A 27,508-nucleotide genomic window follows, 5' to 3' on the forward strand; every position below is an offset into this window, starting at 1 on the left:
TAAATTTTTATTTTTATTATTATTTTTTTCTGAATGGTTTGTTGTATTAAAATAAAAGATCATAAAAGTCATATCCTTAAAGAATAACCTATCATAAATGAAAAAAGCACGCTTCCAAACTAACCACTTACAGTAAACAAACATATTAAAATTAAAAAATAATAAGAAACTTTAGACAGGATGAGAGGACGAGTACCCTGGAACCAAAACTTTGGACCTCATAATTGTCCGTCAATAATCCACCAGTGTTAATTGTATCAAAAACAAAAGACAAGTTGCCATTTATACACATGTTTCACCAAGTAGATTATTAACACATCCAGTGCTTATTTAATACATATTTTTTCTCTAAATTTATATTTATTTTATTTTAATTAATAAAGGGCTTTTATGTCTTTTCAGGTCTTTGGTAATTTTCACATCATTAAAGGTTATATCTATTATTTTAAAGAAAGACTAGATCAAGCATACGAGTGCATTCGGGACTGAGATTGTTTATAGAGATTCTAGAAAATATTTATCAAGATTTCATTCTCTGCCAAATTTATTCTTCTTTCCTTTGGAAAACCCTTATAGAACTAGTATATAGAGAGGACACCAGTGTGAAGAGATATAATACAAAAGAGAAGGGGAGGAGGCATCGAGCATTAGAAGACATCGATCCGGATTTATTTGTTTTAATTCTTTTTACTCATGTCATCTTTCCATATATTTACTTTGTTATTTTATCACGTGTAACTAAATCCTCAACCTTAGTTGAGGATGAAACCTACATTAATGAAATAAAGTTCTCTTATTCTTTTATCTATTTCTATTTGTATGGTTTTAATGCTTATGATTTTTGCTTCATATGATTAATTGTTGTAAGTTTCTTTCACCATTATTATCATGTATTGATGGTAGTTAGAATTATCAAATAATTAATCTAGGCTTGCTTTTTATATTCTTGTAATAATCTTTGATTTTATGTTTTTCATTAAGTCGAATACATAGGATGCTTAAAATTTTACAACTTGTAAGTAAAAGAAAATCTAGATTTGAAAAAATCTTTCAAAAATAATGGAGTGACTTCCGAATTATTTTTATTACTTAAGGAATTAATTAATTGATAATTGAGACTTTATAGATTTAATGGTGGTGAAATTTGATACCTTAATATTTTCTCTCTATTGATTTCAATCTTTATTTTTATTTTAGTTGTGTTTGTTTATTATTTATTACCCTACAATCCACTACCAAAATTTAAAAATTCACTTAAAGTTGAAACTCATTCATACATATTTTAAACGATTTGACAATTACAAATATTGTTAATGTTGTTAAATCACTTATATAGTTGTGATTGTTCTAAGATTTGTAATCGCGATATTGGTTGTAATCATTGACGTAGTCGCGGTGTAATAGAATTAGATTGTTGTATAGTTGAATAGGTTATTCAGCTGAATTTATTTATTTTATTTTATTTTTATTTTTTATCTGACACATAGGGTCCAAAATGCACCGAAACACATTGTTTTACAATATAATTTGATAATGATAAATTTTTACTAAATTTTTAAAGACCATTTAACACAAGTAATAATTTATTTATAATTTTTAAATTGCAATCCTAATTATATTTTTTGTAAATTAATGAAAAATAATAAATTTAATCATTAAATAAATACAACATTCATGTGAGTAGAGAAAAAAAAAAAAACAAAAGAAATGTAAACCAAAAGAAATTTTGAACTATTTTATATTTTTAGTGATTTGAGAAAAGAAAATTGTGGTAAGAAAAACACAAAAAACAAGGAATGAAACCTGCCCTTAAAATCATTCACTTCGTGATATATCAAATGTGAAGTTTGTCTTGAATTTTTTAGCAGGACACGTGTTACTCAATGATATTTATAAGAAACAGAAATGTGAAATTCTTATTTTCTAGTGTTAACAAATATTTTTTTTACTAAGTATTTTATGAGACAAAAAAACTAAGTTAGACAACAAAAGCACCTTGAAAGGCAATCCAGGCATCAAGCCTAAGAGGGAAAAAGGATAAGAAAATTATTCTTTGTAATAATTATATTAAATCACTTATATATAGTTGTGGTTATTGTCAAGATTGACAGACGGGATATTAATCGCAGTTGTGAATTTTCTTATATCTCACACATAATGTCCAAAATGCACACATACGTATCTTTTTACAATATAATTCAATAAAGATAAATTTTCACTGAATGACCATTTAACATAACTAATAATTTATTTATAATTTTTAAGTTGCAATTTGTATTATATTTTTAGTAAATTAATGAATAATAATAAATTTAATCATTAAATAAATACAACATTCATGTGAGAAGATATATATATATATATATATATATAGTCAATCGTATCCAAAAAAAAAAAAATTAAGCATAACAAATAATGAACACAATTCAACAAAAATGAATTTTTTAGTAAATTTTTATTGGATATTTTAAGACCATTTAACACAAGTAGTGGCTTATTTATAAATTTTACATCTTTACTCTTTGTTAAAAAGTATGATAATAATATTTATAATAAGTAATAATATATTTTAATATGAAATAAATTAAAATTCATTTCTTATATAAAATGTGAGATCAAAGACAGTAAAAATAACATACACAATTAAAGAGTTAAAAACAATTCACTCACCCACCCGAGACTAAATCTCTAACTTTCATTTGATAAGTATGAGTCTCTTCAATATTTTAAAATTATGAAGAGATTGTGATGTACTGCAGGAAAAGATAGAAATTCTAGAATATTGAAAAATATAGAGTTGGAATACGTTAAAATATTAGAAAGGTAGCAGATATTTATAGTGTAAAATATTTTAGAAGTGTTGACAGTTTTGTAAAGTCATAGATATTTTACCGGGCCCTATGGAGAATGTGGTCAGAAATCCATAATAGAATCCGACCACAACGACCGAATTGATTATCTTCATGCATAAGGATACTAGATTACTTAGTAGAAAAGATTTAAAAATCATCACAAACCTCCCTTTTTCTTTTCTATTGCAGTTTCTGGATTATTATACGATAATTTTTTAACTTTCCATATATAGAACATATATAGAAATAGAAAGAGATAGACTAGAAACGACATCTGTTATGTCAATGACACCAAAGGGATATTAAATGAATGGAATTGGGATATGGATGGAATATAATGACTTTCTTAAATATTCATTGTAATGCATTTCATCGAGAAGGATGCTATAAATAAGTGCGTATCATTTGTAACTTCTAATCTGTAACTTCTAATCTACAAACACGAGGGACACTCATAAAATAAGATAGGTACAAGAATTGTGAGACAGGTCACAGTAGCGAATATGAAAATCGTGACACCTAAGTTACCTTTCCACATATGACGTCGTGTTCGCACGCTCGTTATCCGCGCGTGGGCATAAACATTTCTCTTTTACAAACGCTTAAAACCTCTTTTGACGCCCTCTGTTCTCCTTCTCCACCATTTTGCCCAAAATGTCCGCTCCGAAGCTCTTACTATCAAAACTCCTTCGTCGACGTCGATACACACACACTCTCTCTTCATTTTCTATCTCTTCTTCACTTTCGCTCTTCACACCATCGCACCACAATACAGACGCACCTCACAATCACGGAACCAAAACCTTCCAACACAATCTTCACTTCCCATCGTCCATTGGACCCTATAGTTTCTTCTACTCTCGCTCTTTCTCAACTCGTGATGACTCAGATTACGGAGGAGTCAATCTTAGTGATGACTCAGCGGCGACTCAGTCCGAGGAGATCTTGGACCCAGGGCTTGGTGGTGGTCAGGAAATTGCAGAGACAGTGGCTGGAGCTTCAGAGTCTATTCTTCCGGTTCGTGCTGTTATTTCGTTGCTTGATGGATACCATGATCTCACTGGCTTGCCTTGGTAAGTAGTGATTCGGCTTTACTGATATTCGCACTTCAGTGTTTGGATGTTGAGAAATGGAAGGAAAGTAAGGAGGAATTAAATTCATAATTTTAGGTTGTACTTTGTATGAGATTCCAAATTGTCCTTGATTAAGCTGAAAAGTTGTATTGCTCATGCCCCTCACTGTTTGATTACTGAGAAATTGACAGAAAGGAAAATCAAATGATAGATTGATTGTCAAGTTCGTTTTCGTGGTTGGCAGAATTGGATTTTTATTTTGAAAATTTCGTTATATGGTTGATTGTTTAATTACAATTCGCAGAAAGACAATTTATTTTTTCCTTGCAGTGATTAATAACATTATGTAGATCACCACTGTCACAAAGGGTTTTATTTTGGAATTCAAAAGCCAATTTTATCTTTGGCTTAAATTAGTCGTTCAGATTTCCTGACATTTGGACCAAATTTGAAAATTGAATTTTTTAAAACTTGGGCCAGCTTTGATCAACCCAAGAGCTTTTAAGTTTCAGACTTCTTGGTCTCGTTTCACCAGATTTTAACTGAGCTATTAATTTTTTATTTTATTTTTATGGTTGGATTAGTGGAGTTTAAATAGGATTCATCCCTACAAATTGTCAACAAACTCTGTTTGGGTAATTTTGACTATATACGGCTAGATATTGCAACTTTCATTTCTTGATAGCAGAACTGTATTGCACTATGCTTATTCTTCTATTTGAGCCCTGTTGCTAGTTGGTTTGGTGATTTAATATTCATTTTTTTTTTATATATAATTTTTTATGGTTCTTTATCGATAACAAATGATTTTCCAGGTGGATAATAATTGCTTCCTCCACTTTGGCTCTCAGAATCACATTGTTCCCTATTCTTATCTTGCAACTTCGTAAGTTACAAAGGATTGCAGAACTGTTCCCAAAATGTGAGTCTTTTCTTCCTCTTATAATGAATATGAAGCTCTAGTTGTTTTTGCTTTTTCATAATGTTTCAGTATTTCCTTCATAAGCACTGCAGCGGTTTCTTTCATTTGCGTCTCTTCCTTTACTTAATTCTAATTGTTCTTGTCATGCAACTCTAAAAATTTTAAAAGAAGGAAATTACCTAGTTCCTGTCCCGTTAAGCAGCGTCCCGGGGAGGAAGACTCCAGACTGACTTGACCTTTGGTATTTAAGGAAGTGGCTGCTCTGAAGTTCAAAATCGTACTAATGGCAGTATATGACACTGGTGTTCAAGCTTGAAAACACGAAACCAGAGAAGTTAATTTTTTTTTAAAGACTTTTCCATAAATTTAACTATGTGAGTATGCACTGGCAGAGAAGGTGTCTTTGTGGGTCTTTGGATGGACTAAACACAGTTATTTTTCGTTGTTTTCTTAGGTGACTCATATTTGGTTGGAACTGTTTATGATAATTGTTGATTGCCCTTAATACAAATAAATTAAAAGAATTATTGTTGACTATACTTGAATATCTTGATTTCAAAATATGATGCAAGACCAATATGTCTCCCTTTTATGGTATTTTTACAAAGGAATCCTTTTACATTCTCCTAAACTCTGCTATTTAACTTACACATGATCTTTACTCGACTTTCTTATGCATCTCTTAAAGTGCCTCCTCCATTACCACCACCTCTGTCAGGAAGGAGTTACATCGACCATATTTCATTCTTCCTTAAGGAAAAGCGAGCGGTTGGATGCCCTTCTTATTTATGGTTCCTTGCATTCTTCTCCGTCCAGGTGATTCTTCTGTCTCCTCATGCTGGGATATTGTTCTTTAAATCAAAAGAATGATTTTACATTTCATAGCATATTAACAGCTGCAAGCAAACTGTATAAGATTAGTCATGACATCTTTGGGTGTAGATTGAGGAACTATTACCAACCAGGTTTTTTTTTTCTGGAAATAAAAACTACTATCCTTTGACTGAGCGGATAACACTTCAAAGTTAAACTATATCATTTTAGGATAAAGACTGACAGAATATATTAAATATCCTATTTGGAGTAAAAGCAAGGTATGCTTCTTGTTAGTTGATCCGATATACCAATGAAAGACTATACAGTCTATACATGTTACCTTTGCTGGATTGTCAATAAGGAGGGGTCGGTTAATTGGTTCCCTTTTTAGAAATCATAGCTAGTACCTTATTTCATTGATCATAACTCAGACTTTCCACCTCTCCATTCCTGTCATCAACTGACCTGAGTGTTTTTTGGGTGTCTTTGCTTGCTTTATGCAACTTTAATGTATATATGTAAATATATGTTCGTGTTTATAACTTTATACGTGTATATGTATATGAGATGGATATGCATAAGTCACATGCAATGGCATCAATTAGTTCAGGGCCTTTTCTACGGCTAGAAAATCACAAACCTCCGCCTGCCATTGGAATGAAAGTTTATATGCATCACAATTTATGTGAGATCTACTGAGGGAATTATAACATTTGTCTTGAATTCCCGGTATAGTTGGAAGTTCCTATAGCATAATAAATCAGTAATTTTTGTGGTGGTGCATCTGGAAGGAGAGAAACAACAGAATGGTCGAAGGAAAGGAGTCGTCTACGACGACGCTGAAACTTTTTATTATTCGCTCTCTTTTTAATTATGTCAAGAGGAGTTCTTGCTCCTCTTCTGATGATTTAATTACTTTCTTGGATTCTTTGAGGCTTTAGCCTCGTTTTCAATCTTGTAATTGGGATGCGTTCCCCTTTTGAACCTCTTTTTATTTAATTTTTACTTATCAAAAAAAAAATAATAATAATAAATCAGTAATTTAAAAAAAGAAGAAGAGGAATACAGCCTTTCAAGTTTCTTTGCTTTCAATGGGCATTATTTATCACGTAGAAAATTGAACAACAGAGGACAGGCTATTGGAATTGAACCAATGATCATCTTAGTTTCCATTCACATCATGGCAAGTGGTATAATGCATTTCAAGCAGGGACCAAGCCAATCTGAGCCCAAGATGAGGCATAAAGTATCAATAATCTACAACCTTCTTCGCATGATGCGAGCAATGCCATGTTTATTATATTTCACTAGTGGGGCAAGTTCAGTGATGTCATGTGTTCCTTTATAGTCCCATTACCTTGTACATTTGAATTGAACAAATATGATGTATTCTTAACATTACATAAATAAAACCAACCATGTGTAATTATTTATAATTTGCTTTTAATTAGTGAAAATTTTTCTGGCTTAGCATGCGGATATGTAGGTTGAATTAGCTTAAGAGCAAATAGAAAGTAAAGTTTTTTTCTTTCTCCTTTTCCATAAGCTTTAGATTATGGGACCTTGGCCTACATAGACTAAATTTTATCTGGCTGCATGTTTCCCTGTCTTGCACTTTGTTTGCAGGTCCCATGCTTTTTCTTGTGGATGGCAAGTATCCGAAGGATGTCGCTGGATCATCATCCTGGGTTTGATTTTGTAAGGCGCTGGCATATTTAATCCGTATATACCTGTAATATATTATAGTTGTGGTACTATCGCTCTCAAAACTAAATTTTCTACTGAAAGTCCTCTTATGAACTGAGAAACAAGTTTTTCGAAGCCGCTATCATCGTGGATGTTTTTATTTTGTAGACTTTGTTTCAATGCGGCCGACCCCATTTATGGGAGATAAAGGCTAGGATGCTGATGATGACAACATTGTTTCAGTGCCACATATAGTAGAACAAATGTATCATAATAGAGTTGCAAACAAGCATTTTAGTCCTCATTGGGAGCTATGTTACATGGACTCTTTAAAAGTAGTGAAGTACCCGTGTCGGACACCTGTTGCTCGGACATGGGTATGAGATACGTGTCCGACACTTTTGGTTGGACATGTACTTAAAAAGTATATCTAATCATTCAATTATATTGTTTTAGTACTTTAAAATGAGTTAAATGCCTATTTTGAACATTTTATTTGATAAAAATATTACTTTGCTCTAGAAAATAAAATAAAATAATTAATGAAATGAATATTTAGCTGTGTCCGTGTGTCCTTTTGTTTGAAGATTTGACACGTCCGACACATGGATACATGCCCGTGTCCACCACATGTACCCGAGTCCATGTAACATAGATTGGGAGTACGTAAAGGGAGGGAAGAGACTGTCACGTATGGTTCCTTAGAGAAGGGTGTGATACTACCACGTATTAGGCCTGATGAGCAGTCCACTGAGCTGCATACCCACTCACTTGGTCCATGCACATTTCTTTCTCCATGAGGTTGGCTGCCAATCCTAGATCTTCCCATTTCCAATAAGATCCTCGGCTTGATCCAGTTTAGTATCAAGGTTATTTCATATTAGAGTTGCACTTCCAATTTTACTGACCTGATTTTTGATGGGTTCCTCACATTGGAGTTTTGAGGTGTGCTGTTTTTATCAGAGTATTATGATGCTTTGGGGTCTTCTTTTTTTCTTGGAAGGCAATTTGGCGAAATCTCCCCTTTAAATGTTGCTTTCTTTGTGTGGTTGGTGGCATTAGGGAGGATCTCGACGATTGATAATTTGAGGAAGAGGCGACATATTATAGACATATTATAGTGAATTGGTTTCATTTATGCAAGAAGGATGGGGATTCAGTGAACCATCTTCTCTTACATTATTTGGTGGTGAGGGATGTTTGAGCCATGTTTTTTTACTATATTTGGTGTACCTTGGGTTTTACCGGCTTCCACTATGGGCATGATTGAGGCTTGAAAGGGTTGTACAATGGGTAGCCAAGCCCGAGATGGTTGGAGTTTCTGGTTTCAGACTCAGGAAGATCGGAGGAGAGATTCTCCTTTTTTGGCCCAAATAATGATGGTTAGAACAGTGTCGTACTGCATTCCTCCTCTGTCGAACAGTAGTGACATTAGAATGGTAAGGGTCCTTTAGTTTTAAAAACATTCAGTTGCATTAGGAAGGTTTTGGAGGGCTTCTATATGACTTGAAAAAATGAAATAAAGGTGCCTTTTTGCAACTTGGAATGGAAGAAGACTAGATTGATGGAGAAAATCACACCATTTGATGAGGAGGAGGGCAATAATAAGCTGAGCAAAGTTGAGGTGGTTAAGAGAGGATAGGAAGGCTAAGATGGAGCTGATTACTCTCAGGGGAGTAAGTGAACCAGAGGCAAAAACAGGGACTTATGGTTGAAATAGGGTGATAGGAACATGAAGTTCTTTCATCAGCTTACCAGTACTCATAGACAAACCCATCATGTTGGGGGATTATGGTGGATAGGATGGAGATTAGTAGAAACAAGAACATCTAGAACGGATTGCGAAGGTGGTTTGCTAAGGGGTTTCCAGATGGAATCAATATCCACTCCATCACGTTCTCTCTCTTGTACTCCCTGACACTCTCTACCAATGGTTCAGAATATTCTACATCGGCTGATTAACACGTGTCTTGATTTTTTCAAAACTGTTAGCATTTATGATACCACGATTTATGGAATAACTTACCATAATAGCAGAGATTTGACTATGCATATATATGATACCACGATTTATGGTATGACTTACCATAATAGCAGAGAGTTGACTATGCTATATAATATGCCATAGAATATGCTTTAGAATAAGTTGTGATTTGATTTTGATTTGATTTAGTTTCCTTTCTTGTAATATGAGCATGTGCTCATTTTATCTATAAATACTAGAGCTGTGAATGAGTAAAACATCTCATTCAAGCCTTTACGCAATTTTCTCTTTTATCTTCTTTTTATATATTTCTACTTGGTATCAGAGCCAACACCTTTCCACGCTTTTCAGCAGTCTTGCTACTTGTGCGACAGCTACCTTAAGCTGTTTATGACATCGTGTGACGTTGCCTACATATGTTTTTCTGTGTTGCTGTTTTCTGATCGAAAACAGGTATTTTTAAATTTTACAATTTCTTTTTCACTCTTCTAGGATTGGGTAAATTGGGATAGTTGGTTTCCAACACCTAGAAGGGCTTGGGTAAAAAAAAAAATTAGTTTACAAAGAGGTTCCGAATATTAAGAAGGAGGCTGTCTGGCTATATGTAAGCGGGCAGCGCTCCTTAAAAAAAGGTATTTATTTGGATTTTTCGGGAATGGTCTGAGGAGACATTGTAAATGGTCTGAGGAGACCCTTTGATTTATTAACAGACTTTGTGGTGTTTTTTGGAGTTCTTTTTATTGTCGTGTGACAGATTATGGCAGATTCGGGGTCCTCGACTGTTAATTCTTTTGGCTCGCGTTCTGTGGGTGGTGGTGCCATTTTTTCCACCAACTCATCGGAAAATCCAGGACTTCAAATCACCACAGTGAAGTTGGATGGTTCCAACTATTTGATTTGGGCACAGTCTTCCAAGATGTTCATTGGTGGCAAAGGCAAGATTGGCTATATTACTGGTTCTGAGAAAGAGCTAGCTGAGTCAGCGAAGGCATATCCACAGTGGTTTGCAGATAACGTTATGGTTTTGTCTTGGCTAGTTAATTCGATGCAACCAAACATAGCTGTTGGCTATATGTTTATAAAGACTGCTAAGCAGATTTGGGATTCAGTTCAACGCACTTATTCTCAGAGGCAGAATAATGCATGAATTTTCCAACTGGGGTGAGATATCACTAGGATTTCTAGAGTGACTTGACAGTTTCAGGTTACATCGCCAAGCTTCGTGCTATTTGGGAGGAGATGTCATATTATGATTCCTTCCACTCTTGGAAGGATCGAGATGATGCAGTTTTACATGCAGGAATTGTGGAGAAGAATCGAGTGTTTCAGTTTCTTGCCGGGTTGAACGACGAGTTTGAGTATGCTCGTGTTCATTTATTGGGCTTATCTTCATTCCCTACTCTTGAGGATGCATATTCCTATGTGTTGTCAGATGAGAGCCGCCGGACTCATCCATTAGGTGTTGCTTCTGTTGATCGTTCTGCTTTGGCAGTTCGGATTCCCAACCTTTCAGGAACTTCACCATCCCAATCAGTTCAGAGCACTACCACCGGTCCTCCTCTGGGAAGACAACGTGGACGGTGTGACCATTGTGGAAAAATTGGTCACATCAAATCTTGTTGTTATGCTCTACATGGACGTCCACCGCAACAGAAACAACAGCCTCGATCCTCTGCACATTCTGTTATACAACCAGTCTCGTTGTCAACTCCTGACAACCCTGCCTCTACATCTTCTGCCACGGTTACTTTAACTCAAGCTGATTTGGACAAGTTCAAGCAATTCTTCAACCAAATGGAGGCATCATCTTAGCTAACCTCCACTTATGCCCACTCAGGTACTATTGCGTCTGCACATAGCGTATCTACATCTTCAACACCATGGATCATTGATTCTGGTGCTTCAGGTAATATGACTGGTATGTCCTCACTCTTCCAATCTTATAGTATTTGCTCTGGCCAACGCAAGGTCCGCCTTGCGGATGCCTCTCCATCTTCCATTGCTGGGAAGGGTTACATATCAGTTACTCCTTCATTAACTTTGTCAAATACACTTCATGTTCCAAAGTTGACTACAAATCTTATTTCTGTTAGTAGCGTTACCAAACAATTAAATTGTAGTGTTAACGTTCTTTCCCTTTCATTGTATTTTTCAGGATCTGGTGTCGAAACGGACGATTGGCAATGGCGTGAAGTGGACGGTTTATACTTGTTGGATGCTCCTTTGTCACCTCAAGCACATTCAGCTTCATTTTCCAATATTGTTTCATCTAATAAAGCCCAGCTTATGCGTTGGCACATGCGTTTAGGACATATTTCTTTTGGTTATTTGAAACATTTATTTCCTTCCTTATTTTGCAACGTGGCAATGTCAGATTTATCCTGTGAAACATGTCATATGGCTAAACATGTTCGTTCCAATTATCCTGCTAGTAGTAATAAATCTGCTTTAACACCTTTCGACCTTGTTCATTCAGATGTGTGGGGTCCTTGCCCAGTTACTTCTAGTCTTGGATTTCGATATTTCGTATTGTTCATTGATGATCATAGTCGTGTTACTTGGGTTTATCTTATGAAAACCAAAAATGAGGTATACACCATTTTTAAAAATTTTATGACAATGGTTCAGACTCAATATGGTCGTACCATTAAAAAATTCCGATCTGACCAGGGTACAGAGTACACTTATGGGGAGGTACAATGGTTATGTACAGAATTTGGGATTGAGCATCAGCTGGCTAATGTTAAAACTCCTCAACAAAATGGTCGTTCTGAGAGAAAGAATCGTCACATCCTTGACTTAGCCAGAGCAATCTGCATTGGCATGAATGTTCCCCAGTCATTTTGGGAAGATGCAGTTCTTACCGCTGTTTACATCATTAATAGGACTCCTTCTAGGATTCTTAACTTTGTAGCCCCACTCTCAATCTTACATCCCAATTCATCTCTATTTTTTATTCCTCCGCGAATCTTCGGATGTGTGTGCTTTGTTCAGCAGTTGGGGCAAACTCGTACAAAGCTTGACCCCAAGGTTTTGAAGTGTGTATTTTTGGACTATTCTCACTCTCAAAAAGGTTATAGGTGTTACCATCCTCCCAGTCGTCGGCGGTTTATATCCATGGATGTTTCTTTCTTTGAGCATACACCATACTATAGTGGTTCAGTTGGTTCTCGGAGTGAATGCTTCCCATTGAATATAATGGATGATCACCTTCTTCCGTCTTCAACTCCTCTACCATTACCTGTTTTTTCTTTTATAATTCCTCCTCGTGATACCCCTCCAGCAGGGGGAATTGTTCCTTTTTCATAGGTTTATAGTTGGAGACAACAGGTACAAGCTTCTACTCCCACGATCGACTGCCCTGTTCCTTCGGCACCAGCTCCGCCTTCTCAAGCTATTGTTTCGCTTGATGATCGCCCCATCGCTCTTCGAAAGGATAAGCGTTCTTGTACTTGCCCTATTTCTAATTTTGTTTCTGATTATGCTCTCTCGCCCTCCTATCGAAGTTTTCTTGTTTCTGTTGCCTTGGTTCCTATTCCTTCCAGTGTTGCAGATGCGCTAGCATAACCTCAATGGCGTGATGCTATGACAGAAGAACTACAAGCACTTGAGAAAAATCAGACTTGGGACATGGTTCCGCTTCCTATTGGACGAAAGGTTGTGGGTTGTCGTTGGGTGTTTACAGTTAAGCATAATCCAGATGGGTCAGTTGCTCGTTACAAGGCCCAATTGGTTGCCAAGGGTTATGCTCAGACTTTTGGCATAGATTATCAAGAGACTTTTGCCCCTGTTGCCAAGATGAATACCATCCGTGTATTATTTTCCGTTGCTGCAATTCGATCTTGGCCTCTATTTCAGTTAGATGTCAAGAATGCCTTTCTTAATGGTGATTTGCAGGAGGAGGTGTACATGGTTCCTCCTCTGGGCTTTCGTTCTCCTGCTCATTCTAGTATGATATGTCGTCTTCGTCGTTCTTTATATGGCCTCAAACAGTCTCCTCGAGTTTGGTTTGATCGCTTTGGCACTGCTATGCTCAAGTTTGGTTTTCATCAAAGTGCAGCTAATCATAGCTTGTTTTTACGTCACTCAGGCAGTAAGACAGTTGCTCTCATTGTGTATGTCGATGATATTATTCTTACCGGCGATTATACTACCGGAATTAATGAGGTTAAAAGCTATCTTGGCCGTCAGTTTGAGATTAAGGATCTTGGTCCCCTACGGTACTTCTTGGGCATTGAGGTGGCTCGCTCCAAGACTGGCATTTTCATCTCTCAACGCAAGTATGTTCTTGACTTGCTTTCTACTTCTGGTCAGCTTGGCACTCGTCCTGCTGATACTCCGATTGAGCAGAATCATCGGTTGGTTGATTCTGAGGGGGAGTTGTTGTCAGATATTGGTCAGTATCAACGACTTGTGGGGAAGCTCATCTATTTATCCATGACTCAACTTGACATTGCTTATGCCGTGAGTGTCGTGAGTCAATTCATGCACTCTCCTCATGCCCCACACCTTGATGCAGCTATTCGGATTCTTCGCTACTTAAAAGGGTGTCTAGGCCATGGTATTTTGTTTGCTAATCATGGTCACTTACGTGTAGAGGCTTGGACAGATGCTGATTATGCAGGTTCAATTTCAGATAGGAGGTCTACTTCAGGTTATTGTACCATTATTGGTGGTAACTTAGTTACTTGGCGCAGTAAGAAGCAGGATGTTGTCTCTCGATCTAGTGCAGAGGCAGAGTATAGGGCTACGGCTCTTGGGCTAGGTGAGTTGCTTTGGCTGAAAACCTTGATGACAGACTTGTGCCTTCCAGTGTCACTTCCATTCTCACTCTACTGTGACAACAAGTCTGCCATTAGCATAGCAGCAAATCCTGTTCAGCATGACAGGACTAAGAATATAGAGGTGGACCGTCACTTCATCCGAGAGAAGATCATCTCTGGTCAAATTTGCACTCCATTTGTCACAAGCTCTCAGTAGCTTGCAGACATTCTTACAAAGGGCGTCAGCAAGATTGTGTTTGAGAATGCATTGTCCAAGTTGGACGTTTCAGATATCCACACACCAACTTGAGGGGGAGTGTTAGCATTTATGATACCAAGATTTATGGAATAACTTACCATAGTAGCAGAGATTTGACTATGCATATAATAGCATATATATGATACCACGATTTATGGTATGACTTACCATAATAGCAGAGAGTTGACTATGCTATAGAATATGTCATAGAATAAGTTGTGATTTGATTTTGATTTGATTTAGTTTATTTCTTGTAATATGAGCATGTGCTCATTTTATCTATAAATACTAGAGCTGTGAATGAGTAAAACATCTTATTCAAGCCTTTACGCAATTCTCTCTTTTCTCTTCTTTTTATATATTTCTACTAAAACAATGTAGTATTGTTTGATGAAAGAGCAACTGATGTAGAAAGATTTGAACCATTGAATCGAGCATCATGAAATACAGGATTGAAAAAGTAATGGAGAGGATCCTTGTCCTTCCAGATAAGGGGTTGTTGTGGGGAGTCCCTTGGTATAATCCTATCTTTTATTTTCTTATGAAATGTTGATGTTCTGTGAATTCCAGGAAGATCAACTGAAGCACTTGAGATTTATTCTCATGTTCTTCCCGGCATTTGTTCTTCTTGGACCTCTTCAGTATTTTAGTCAAGCTTCAGGCTATGGTTGTGGATTGTTCGGGGCTTTCTGAGAGGGGTGGGTTTGGACATTCACTTCTATATAGCATTGCAGCATTAAGAGATGCGGAATATTTTGGAATTCTATGGCATAATATATGACCAGGATGTGTTCAGGGTAGAGGAAGCTGCTTTATGATGGTTGAGGTTGAGGGGAGGGCTCGGGGTTGAAATCTTTTTGCAGGATTCATGGAATTTGAGCTGGTTGAGGTTACGGGGAGGACTGTTTGAGGTGAATTCTTTTTGTTCGAGGGCTATTTGGTGCACAAAAGCGCCCTAACGTAGTATTTTCTTTTCTTTTCGATGCAAGTTAATGGAAAGATCTTGACCAATTGTTTTATTGTTTCCACAGAAAATTGTCCGTTGTGGAATTGGCTAGGTATCTATTGTTGCTCTCGTGGCTAGGATTAGTGGGCCCTTATACGTGCTCTGCTTGGTGTTTTTTCAATGAAGCCTAGGTCAGCAGGGGAAGTGTCAGCCAGTTGAAGAGGCTGCAGAGTGAGGAGTAGAGCCAGAGGTTTATGGCAAATACTCTGATTTGTCTTTGGTGGAGCATTTAGTGGGCGAGAGGAATAGGAAATTGTTTAAGGTGAGGAGTCTAAGAGTTTAAGCTGTATTTATCATCATCATCATGGGTAGCTCATCGTTGTTGACAGATTCATCTGTAAAGCTTTTGGCTGAGACGAAATATATTTGAGCTTTGTACATTTTCTTGTTTAACATCGGATGTACAACATTGGTGCCTTCTCATTTAAATAGTGTTTTCACTATCTAGTCTTATTTGGATAATGTTTGTGTTGGAGCATGGTCAACTCTTTGATATTCACTTGTGAAGTGTTAAGGTATCTCTAATTTTTTTGTCTGGTGCTGACAAAATTTCCATTCAATTCATTACAGGGTGGAACTCTATGGTTCCAGAACCTGACTGAATTACCTCATGGCATTGTTGGCTCCATCTTTCCTTTACTGATAGCTGGTTTGCATTTTGTTAATGTTCAGGTATGTGATTCTTTCATCTTCTTACCAACTTGTGGTAGAAATTCTTTATTTACGTATCAGAAGCCTTCTCCAACTTTGGATGATTGTAGTGTTTGATAGTCACAGCACTTCCATGATGTTGTAAAAGATTCTCATTTTGCTGCACTGGGGTGGTTGTGTATGTGACCAGCAGAGCAACGTAGGAAGAACACCCTCAACCCTGGCAACCTAACACCACCACTACAGCCACCAAATAAAAGGAAAAGAGTATGAAAAAAACAAAGAAAAAGATGAAAATGGCTTTATGCTTGCCCAAATCTTAGTTTGCTTGAATTGCTGAGTTCAGTGCTGAATTGAACTACCTTCACTCTCTAAATTTTAATTATTTTATTGAACCTTACCAAATCTATCTCTCTTTTCCTTAAATATTTGTCAGATTTCCTTGGTAGATTTTGTAAACTAATTAATATATAAGTACTAAATTAAACCCTGTTTGGTACTCTCATTTAGCTCTTAGCACATAACACGGTCAGCGATTTTTAAAAATAAGCGTGTTTGATAACCATTTAGGCTTTAAAATATTACGCACCTCTTAAAACAGACCAAAATTTTAAGCAACAATAACCTTGCTTAATGCTTGTTGACCGTTACCTTGCTTAATGCTTATTGCAGAAAACAGTAAGTGATTTTAAGTTTTAAAATATTTTATTAATGATAATATTACCCTCAAATAATCAGAACTTCTCAAGTCTCAATACTTCTTTGTACTCTCCCAAAAAACACGATAAATTTAGCTTTTTGTTACATCCAAATTAAACACATTGATTGAGTTTCTATGTTACCCTTCTCGTTCGTGTTGCATTTATATTCCTCCTTAGGTTGCAAATTAATGGATTTTTGTTCTTAATTTACTCCAATATCTCAAAATTTGCAACTAACATTGCTATTTTCTTCTCAAATAGTGTGAACACAAATAATATTCAACAAAATATAAATACAATATACACTGCGTGGTTCACTTAAGTTTATAATCAACCGTCATGCAATGCAACTCCTCTCACCATTGTTATGATGCAAAAAAAAAAAAAAAAAAAATACTATAAATAAAAATGGAATGATTTGTGCGTGAATTCTAATCTCCTTTACATAAGTCATTCATTTTATATTAATTCATTTCATCTGATTGCCAATTTTACCAACACAATTTTTATATTTGTGCTTGGTTTACATGAAAAGATTTTACATGTAATAGTTGGACGAAAACATGTTAAGTTTTGAACATTTCTTTACAAACAAACGTGCCAATATATCAATCATTGATTAAGCAATTTCATCAAGGTTGTATATTTTGCTCAACTTAAGTATAATTTTTTAATCCTACCGCAACTCAACTCTTTCATTAACCCAAGCTACTCAACTCAAACCAACCCAAATACGTTCAAAATTTAAAATTGAGCTCGAGTTAGAATAGTCGAGTGAAAATTCGGTTGATATTGAATTCCATCGAGGTAACATAATTATTCCCAAAGTAAATTTCTTTCCTACGTATCATCTTTGCACACTTTGTGTTTTGATTTTGAAATTTTATCATCAGTTTTGATGTTAATATCCAATATTAAATTGATATATTTCTTTTGATGAAATTCATTATTTTATATATGTGTTTATATTTTATATATAGTATCTTTTATAACAATATTATGTTTAGAAGATATTGAAGGCAAAAATGTAATATATACAACATTCAGATTTCAGCTTTTGCATTTAACAAACAATCTTAATGAATTCTGCGCTTAAAATTAACAGAGTATCAAACAAGTTTTCAGATTAATACATTCAGCGCTTAAAATTCTGTACTTGAAGTTTTCAGTGCTTAATTTTCAGTTTAATCAAACAGCACCTTAGTGAGCCAATCTTCAACACAGACTCATTTTTGGATATATAATTTTTTAAGTCAATTTCCTATATTCTATCGAACTTTCAAGATATTTAGGTTGTTTTTGCCGAATTACATTTTTATTTTTTAACATGGGATGATAATGTCATATTAGATAAATATAACTTTGCTCCTCATGACTCATGAGCATTGTCACACTAACTAATATTCTAATCACTTGTGCACTTTTTTTTTGGATTAAAGTTAGAGTTAGGTGCACTGAACTAAATATCGGTTCAAGCATCGACCCTGGTGTATAAATAGCTAGATTGCTACTTTGTATTGTGTGTGAGATAATAAATTTATGCATAACACTCGTCATGCTGGTGCCTGATATGTACTTGTCAGTTAGAATTTTTCATGCCACTTTTAAAGCTTTCAAATTAATTTGATTTAGAGTCATCAAATAATCACTTGTTAGATCTTGTATTTGTTTGTATTAATAATGCTTTTGAAGCTTATTCCTTAGCTTTCTGGCTAAAATCTATGTTTCCGTACCAAGATCATTTATCTGTCTTTCAATTTCTTTCTGAACAAGATCACTCTAGAAACTGCTCTAGTAATTTTTATTTTTATATTTTTTTTGGCCCCCGATGAATTTATTGATTAGATTGTTTGTTATAATGATACTTAATTTAATTAATATGATAGTCTACTTTTCTTGGTCTTCTAGATTTCGTGTGACATTATATTTAGTAGCACATTTTGCTTAGTGTTCTTGGATATATTGGAAAAGTTTTTCTGACCATTTTTTTCCCCTTAACCATTTTCAGATTTCTTTTCGGTCATCTTCCATTGGAAAAGCGAATGGCTTGTTCGGCTTATTAGCCAAAGTAAGTAGACAGAAGACATCTACTAGTTCAAATTTCCTGGATAATTCTATCTTATTATAGTTGAAAGTTCTGGTTAATTGAAGCATATAATTGAGTTTATGATGAGTTAGCAGAGTGTAATTGTAGCATAATTTCTTCAAAGTAGGGTGCAACTTGGGAGGGTCAGTTGGGTTGAGGGGTCAATCCAAGCTTCTCTCTAGCCAAATCTAATCGCAACCCAGTTCAAATGGTTGAACTTGAGTTAGCGAAATTAAGCTGATAACGGGTTTGATCATTCCCGCAGATAAAAAAGTCCAAAAAAGTGAATGTTAATACATAAAATTTTGTAAACCAATTCTCAAGAAATTCATTTTTCAAAGAACTAATATACAATAAATCAAGGTTTGAAGAAAAAGAACTAAATGGAAAATGGTTGATCACAATAACAAGTATATATAATATATTTAAAACTATAATTATATAAAACTCATGTTGAAATTTGGGTTTGGGTTGCTGACATCTCAACCAAGCCCAATCTTAGTTAAGTTTGGGGTTGAGATTTTTCAGCTCAAGCTCAACCCTAATTGTAGAAATTGTTGCATAAGCTGGTGAAAATCAGGTTGAGATCACCCAAGCCCCTACTTCAAAGTGGAGAAGCAAACATATTTTGAGAGATTTCTGTTAAAACATCCCATACTTTATCCCCCTCTGAGCTGTTACAGTATATTTGACTTTTATATATATATATATATATTTATAATTTATTGCAATGTAATTATAAGAGTTACCTTTTTTTGTTGCAGTATTACAAGTACTATTTGGAGATCTTGACACTACCCATATGTTTTACTGGATTTTTTGTTCCTCAGGTAACTTAGAGCATATCTCTACATTTACTGAATACTGGACCATATCGCTTTAGATTATTTAACTTCCATGTGAGTTACCTTAAATAGATAATTGGTTGGGTTGATTTGTTTTCTTCTTGTTTAGACATCCAGCCAAATTAAATAGGGCTAGCTAGTGATAGTAAGTCATTGATGAGACTACTATCAGTTAAGTCATGTCCTTCCATATGTTTTTAGTATAGTTTCGGTTCTCATATCTAATGTTTTCTTGGGTAAAAAATTTAAATACTTGGAAGTTCTATTTCATGCAAGGATTTGGAACACGTAATTAGTGGGCAATGGAAACTTGGAAGAAGCTAGAAAGTTGTTGGGAAAGGAGTTGTTCACATTCTGGCTTTGATACAAAGCATGTTAACTAGAAGAAGGATGGAATGGAAAATTTATATGGGGTCTATTTGGGACCTCATGTTGATACCTTGTTTGAATGCACTTACGTATCATACTATACCCAAATATAGTGCATGATTGATTATTAGTTAGTGATAAATCAGTATATTTGCACTTTCGTGAACTTCTTATTACGTGCAGCACTTGTCGTAAAGTAAACTATGCCTTATATATAGTAGTTATTTATATTGAAATATATTTATTTGCTATCATGTCCTTGCTTTGTCTATATCCTACTTTTTAAAATTTGTTGTATTGACAATGTATGGCTGTGTTGTGTTAGTGTCTTGTGTTGATGTTAATGCTTCAGAGGTGGTAGGAACAATTTCTGGGTAGTCTTTGCACTTTCTGTTTTTTGTTTTGTTTAGTTTTATTTAATTAATTATTATTATTTTTTTTACGGTGTTTGTTCTGTCTCTTATTCTCTATTTGTTTTCTCTTTTTGTAAAATCTTTTTTGTCACTCTGGGGTTCCCCCAATCTCTCATGCTGTTAGAAAATCTAGTTACTTTTGGATAAAGCCCCAGGTCCCGATGGTTTTACCATGAAATTTCTTTTGGAGTGTTGGGAGGTGGTCAAAGGGGAGGTGATGGGCACTCTTCATGCTTTCCATTCTCGGGGTTCGTTTGAGAAAAGCTTGAATGCCACGTTCATTACCCTTATTCCGAAAAAAGGGGGGGCGTTGGATGTTAGGGACTTTCGCCCTATTAGTTTGGTGGGTTGTATCTATAAGTTGATAGCCAAGGTGCTAGCTTCTTGACTGAGGAAAGTTATGGATGGCATCATTTCGGATTCTCAAAATGCTTTTGTCGGAGGTCGTCAGATTTTGGATTCAGTTCTTATTGCAAGCGAGCGTGTGGACTCCAGACTGCGTAGTGGGGTCCCAGGTGTTCTTTGTAAGCTGGACATAGAGAAGGCATATGACCATGTGAGTTGGAGCTTCCTTCTTTATCTGACGGAGAGGATGGGGTTCGGTGATAGGTGGAGGAGATGGATTCACTTTTGCATTTCCAGTGCTCGGTTTTCGATTCTTGTTAATGGTGCTCGTTCCGGTTTTTTCTCTAGCTCAAGGGGCTTGAGACAAGGGGATCCTCTCTCTCCCTTCTTGTTCTTGTTTGTGATGGAGGCCCTTAGTAGATTGATGAGAAAGGCTTCAGATTTGGGTTTTTTGAGGGGCTTCCGGGTGGGCAGGGATGTTGCTTCTCAGTTGGAGATCTCTCATTTGATGTTTGCTGATGATACTTTAGTTCTTTGTGATGCGAATGTGTCCCAGATTAGATATTTGAGATGTGTTTTGATTTGGTTTCAAGTTGTCTCCGGCCTTAAGGTGAATGTGGGCAAGAGTGTTTTGGTGCCGGTTGGGGAGGTCCCTGAGATTGAGATGTTTGCTGACATTCTTGGTTGTAGGACTGGGTCGTTTCCCATTTCTTACTTAGGTTTGCCTCTGGGTGCTCCTTCGAGATGTGTAGGAATTTGGGACCCAGTGGTGGACAGATTTGAAAGAAGGCTAGCGGGTTGGAAGAAGCAGTATCTTTCCAAGGGCGGCAGGGTCACTCTGATTAAGAGCACCCTCTCTTGCCTCCCCACTTACTTTATCTCTCTTTTTCAAATTCCCTCTTCAATTGCGGAAAGGATTGAGAGGTTGCAGCGTAATTTTCTTTGGGGAGGTAGAGCTGAAGAGTTTAAGTTCCATTTGGTGTGATGGGATCAGGTTTGCAGGCCTATTCGGAATGGTGGGTTGGGTCTCCGTAGATTGGTGCCATTTAATAAGGCCCTTCTCGGGAAATGGTTGTGAAGATTTGGTGTGGAGAGACATTGGCTTTGGAGGAGGGTTGTGGCGTGTCGTTTTGGGGAATTGAGAGGAGGGTGGAGTTCCTTGGAAGTGCGGGATCCTCGGGGGGTAGGGGTTTGGAAAGTGATTCGGAAGGATTGGGATGAATTTTCTAAACACATTCGATTTCGTCTTAGAGATGGGAGGAGGATTTGCTTCTGGGAGGATGTGTGGTGTGGAGATGTTCCTCTCGCTCTCGCTCTCGCTTTTCCTCAGCTTTACAGGATTGCTTCAGATAGGCAAGCCATGGTAGTCAACTGTTATCATTTTGATAATGGGAGACTGGTTTGGGATGTTCGATTCAGGCGTCACTTTCAGGATTGGGAGATCAAGGAGGTCATTCGCTTCTTGGAACTGCTTTATCGCCAAAGGATTGTGGAGGAGGTTTCGGATTGTTGGTCTTGGGTAGCAAACTCTCATGGGTGTTTTGAGGTGAGGTCCTTCTTCAAGTGTCTCTCATTTGATCCTGATGTTCGTTTTCCTTGGAAGTCTGTTTGGCGCTCCAAGGCTCCTCTCAAGGTGGCTTTCTTTGTGTGGTCTTCGGTTATGGGTAAGATCCTAACCCAGGATAATTTGCGAAGGAGAAGCCAAGTGGTGATCAATCGTTGTTTTATGTGCCTTCGTAATGAGGAATCAGTGGATCACCTTCTCATTCGTTGCTATGTGGCTAGAGAGTGTTGGGATTTGATGCTTGGCTTATTTGGGCTTTATTGGATTATGCCTAGATCTACAAGAGGGTTGATTGAGGCTTGGAGAGGTTGCCCTGTGGGGACTCACAGTCAGGATGCGTGGAGGGCTACACCGCTTTGTGTATGGTGGTGCATTTGGCTTGAAAGGAATAGGAGATATTTTGAAGGAAAGGCGATGTCGATTTCGGTGCTTAAATTCTCGATTATTTCCACTCTTTATTATTGGGTTTTAGGGAGAGATCATAGATCTTTTGAGGAAATTGTTGATTTTTTGGCCTCTTTGAAGGATTGAGTGGCTTTTTGTATTGTTCTTGGGTTCCGCTCCCCCTTGGAGTGTTTTTTTATAAAAATTTTTATTTATCAAAAAAAAAAACGGAGAAAAAATATTGTTGTTGATCATTGATGTTATTGGGTGTTTAATGTTGCAGTTAATTCGTTGCCATGTTTCAAAGATTGTTCCACTGGTATTATTGAGTGATGCCATAATGTATCAAGATATATCATTCTTTCTTTGAATAGCAAGGAAGAATATTTGCATAGGAATTTGACTTGTCAATCACTTAAACATTTTACACAAGAACTAAATGCTTCCTCTGTAATATGCATCTGCAACCAAAATGTAGGAAATATTCTGTAACGACCCTAAACTGATACCATTTTAAAAAAAAATTTTAGCATGACCTCTCCTAAAAAAGGGACTACAACCACCTGCTCAAATAATAAAAAAAACGTAATGGCCCTTCCTGGCCTTTCAAAACACCTCCAACCTGTCCAACACATAATACAATTAACATACTCCAACATCTCATCCATCCGTTCATTATACCTCAACATGGCTCATCTCATGGTGGAACATCTATATACTATTTAATCCAAATTATCATAATTACAGTCCCAAAATATAGTTACAATAACAAGAGTTCACAAATCTCTATATCAAATATAACAAACTAAGATTTTACAAAAATATGGAACTTAATACAAAAATAGCAAAAAGAAGTCTTCTAATCCAAATTAGGCCTGTGGTGGAAAGTCATCCGCCACTTCTTTCCCGTTTCCTGAAAAAAATTATTAAATAATAGGGTGAGCATAAAGCTCAGTAGGTAACACTTAAAACACGCATCTTGTGCCCTTGTGAATCCATACAAAGAATAGATCAATAGGAATGGGGATCATACAATGTCGGGATAATACAACATTTCAACCAAACTCAATTGCAAACAATGCAATGCCATGGAATGCAAATGCGTGCCGATGTCGCTCTCCATTTTCACATTTCAAAAACCATCACTGTCAAACTGTTAATACAACCCGCCCTTTGGTGACCCCGCAGCGGAACGAGAGGAGGATTGGCTAGTGTCCCTGACCCTTGGTACCCTCGCGGTGTCATTATGGGGCCCAGCTAGCTCAACCACGCTAGGGCGACTCCCTAGTCCCCTCTAGGCTATATTAACACTCCGGCCCTTTGGTACTTCCGCGGCGACCGGGTTTTCATAAAACCATTTCGTAAAAACGCTTTTCCCAAAATTTCCCTTTTTGTTTCAAGCAAATTCTCCCATTTCATGCAAACCCAATGGTATGTACATGTATATATGTCCCATGCTTTCAATATTATGGCATTTAGAATTTTACACCACACAATTAAGCATACATCATATTTAACATCTCCAAATGAATTATCAACACATTAAACACAACAAGACAACACAGAATTTTACACCACAAAATTAAGCATACATCATGTTCAACATCTCCAAATGAATTATCAACACATTAAACACAACAAAACAACCTCTAAGCATGCTTTTCAACTCATATTCATAATCATGAATTTTCCTAAACATCATTTATATAATCATTGAAACAATTAACTTCCAAATTAAACATGCTTGTCACAACAAGAGAGATATAATTCACAATGGAGCAAGAAAAACATGGATTAAGAGCCCCTACCTCTAAATTGAACAAAACCCTTGAAAGTGGGTCTCTAAACTCGAATGCACAAATGAGCACCAAAACTGAAATTGTTTCGTTTTGCCTCAAATGGGTTTCGTTTTGCCTCAGATGGCACTTAAAAACACTAAGAGATGAGGGAGAAATCAGCAATGAAAGTTTGAAGTGAAAAAAAAAAAAAAAAAAAAAGAAAAAGAAAGAAAGAGAAGCCGAGAGCAGACAGAGACGGGAGAGAGTGTGAGGAAGCAGAGACCAAATGTGGTCTCACAATTCACTTAAATGGGGCGTGGGTCCCACTTTTTTTTTCTTTTTCTTTTTTATTTATTTATTTATTTTTTTTTCAATTACACCACACACACACAATTATATACATATGTACATATATACACAGACATTACATATTCTTATGATAATGTTTATCTCCCCCCTCCTCTTTCTCTTATTGCTGTTTTTTTAGCTTGATATTGTTTGATTTTTACACAGCAAGACTTCGTTCCCATGGAAAGAATAAGAAGTTTTTTTTTTTTGGACAGGGAAGCTTAGTCTACTGGCTTACCAACAGTACTCTAACTCTTGTTCAGGTTGGTCCTCACAAATCCTTTTCCTACATATAGAAAAATTTATTTTGATACTGTTCCTTGAAGTTAGTCCAAAAGATGATTTTGACCATCAATGTAAAAGGCGAACTCTGTTTGTTATACAGGGGTAAGTTATATATTTAGATTAATACAGCAAGGATTCCTTAACTTGAAAAAGAACAAAAAAATGTGGTGAGTTGGTGAAGCAATAAGGTTTCTTCCATGAGGTTGGGAATTGGACCTTGTTCAATGCCAAACTTTCCCTGCCATTACTAGAACTGAGCCATGGTAATGTCTAGCTGAAGTTGTTGCCCATCTTAAACTTATTTGCATTAAACATCTGATATAAACGCATTACTTAGATCATATGATATAATATACTCAACTTTTTTGATGCAATGCTTTTAAGCTTGGTGATAATTTCTTTAGCTCTTTGGGGCTGTCTTTGGAATTCATGTTTATGGGTAGCCTATTGAAAAGGGCTTCTTGAAAGTTAATTCAGAACTTTAGGAATCTTAACCAGATAACAGTTCTAAAAGAAAAATATTTGTTTGTATTTCACCATACGCTATCAACTTTTGCAGCAATTATCTCTCAACCATCCTGGTGTTCGCAAGAGTTTGGGGCTACCTGCGAAGGGTGAACCAGCCAAAGCTGCAAATCGTGAAGAAAAGGATACACCTGGAACAACACTATTAGATCCACCAAGGAACCAGCAGAAAATTTCAGTACAAAACCTATCCCCTCCAGAATTACTTCGAGTGAGTAGCAACGAACATGAACCCAGGACATATGTGAATATCAGAAATAGTCCTCCATTTTCATTTAACTTGTATCATATCTTCTTTGTTGGTGCTTTGAACAGCTTTCAATCCAACTATTAGCAAAAGGGCATAAAGATAGAGCAATTCCATTGCTACGGTAACATCCCTTTTCTCTGAAGGTTGCTGGCTTTGTCAATGGTGATTGTACGGTATAAATTAACTTAGTATTACAGACTGGCACTTGACAAGGATCCTGATTACGTGAGAGCCTTGGTTGTTATGGGGCAGACACTATTGCAAATGGGACAGCCAGTAGAGGCTACTGAATTCTTAGAACGTGCTATCTCCAAGGTATGGATTGAGTTCTATATACTTGTACATATGATATGCATTAACTAAAGCATCGTTGTGAAGGATTTAATGGAGAGAAATCGCCAATACGTTTGCTGCACTTGCCCTTTACTTTTTCCTACTTTTAGCAAGTACATTTAAATAAAATCACATTCTTTGCTTTTTCACTAATCAGAAGATTTTCGAACTTCTTGTCAGCTCTTCCTTATTGGCCATCCAACAGAAGTTGAGGAGGTCGACCTCTTGATTCTCGCATCTCAGTGGGCCGGTTCTGCCTATGTACGGCAGGTAAATTCAGTAACTTTGTTGCAATTCCACTTCAAAATAGAATCCAAAGTTTGGAAGGGACTTATTTCTCAAAGGGGAATGTGAAAATTGGTTTCTAATATAATATGCTCTTGGAAATGCAAACGGAGTACCTTGGCATTGGAAAATGCTGTTGCGAGTTTTCTTCTGATCAGTCTTCTAATTAGCCATTTCCTGATCTATTATCTCGGCCGCTTTAATTAAGTTTCTTGTGGTATCTTGAACATATTTTTATGCCTCCTGGAGTTCTGGGCTTTAGCTTTATGAGCTACCCTCGGGGTGCCCATGAGTTCGTGAGTTGGATCAGCAAACATTTGGACCAATAACTAATTATTGCTGGAATGCTTGTCACTGTTAAGCTTTTCAATGTTATTTTTGCTACCTTTTTGTGGCAGGGAAAAGTTGCAGATGGAATTATACACCTACAAAGAATAGCACATCTGAAAGAGCCGGAGGATTCAAAGAGCAAAGCTCATTATTACGATGGGTTGCTGATGCTTTCAAGGTATGAACTTGAGCAATTAATTGTGTCGGGTTGATAAAAATTTCTACTTGGCATGTTCATCTTCCCCATGGAATTTGTCGTTTCCTTAAACATTTCTTCTTATCATTAAATCGATATTGGATTCTTTATTTCGTTTGGTTGAAAAACATTTGAATGTGATAACTTGGCTTTTCAGTGCTTTGTATGGCGAAGGTCGTAAAGTTGAGGCTGCGAAATATTTGCGCTTGGCCGCTGCTTACAATCCTGCTTATAATGAGTACTTGGAACAATGTGAAAAGGAGGAGGACAATTTTGTAAGTGATCTTGTTAGCAGTAGGAGAAGAGATTACTGACTCCCACTATTCCTTAAATGAAATTAATTTTTTTTCATTCTTTTCATCTCAACTTTCTATATATTGTAATTGATTTGTATCTGTAATAAACTTGACCATGAATAAATTTTGCTTTTTATATGATATGATATATACAAATTTTCAA

General features: G+C 36.3%; 1 protein-coding gene across 2 annotated transcripts; it reads left to right on the plus strand.

Moving 5' to 3' along the window:
• Positions 1-3,476: 3,476 nt before the first annotated feature.
• On the plus strand, positions 3,477-27,508 carry LOC132311594 (ALBINO3-like protein 2, chloroplastic). Of its 2 annotated transcripts, XM_059809586.1 has the most exons (14): positions 3,477-3,925; positions 4,741-4,847; positions 5,536-5,663; positions 7,290-7,361; positions 15,932-16,033; positions 18,722-18,781; positions 19,564-19,629; positions 25,061-25,108; positions 25,690-25,866; positions 25,971-26,026; positions 26,103-26,220; positions 26,419-26,508; positions 26,922-27,031; positions 27,207-27,508. In XM_059809586.1, exons 1-14 carry the CDS (start codon positions 3,507-3,509, stop codon positions 27,361-27,363), a joined length of 1,710 nt encoding a protein of 569 aa, XP_059665569.1. In that variant the 5' UTR covers positions 3,477-3,506; the 3' UTR covers positions 27,364-27,508. The 2 variants fall into 2 exon arrangements, with proteins under 2 accessions (XP_059665569.1, XP_059665570.1); XM_059809587.1 differs by lacking the exon at positions 19,564-19,629.

This window comes from Cornus florida, unplaced genomic scaffold, assembly GCF_030987335.1.
Source record: "Cornus florida cultivar Cherokee Brave unplaced genomic scaffold, ASM3098733v1 CherokeeBrave_3.0.0_Hap2_Chr06, whole genome shotgun sequence".
Taxonomy (NCBI): Eukaryota; Viridiplantae; Streptophyta; class Magnoliopsida; order Cornales; family Cornaceae; genus Cornus; species Cornus florida.

Coding starts and splice junctions, on each gene's coding strand:
- LOC132311594 (XM_059809586.1), top strand. CDS start 3,507: ATGTCCGCTCCGAAGCTCTTACTATCAAAACTCCTTCGTCGACGTCGA. Junction 18,782..19,563: donor TGTTCGGCTTATTAGCCAAA/GTAAGTAGACAG, acceptor TTTTTGTTGCAG/TATTACAAGTACTATTTGGA. Junction 26,221..26,418: donor TAGAACGTGCTATCTCCAAG/GTATGGATTGAG, acceptor ACTTCTTGTCAG/CTCTTCCTTATTGGCCATCC.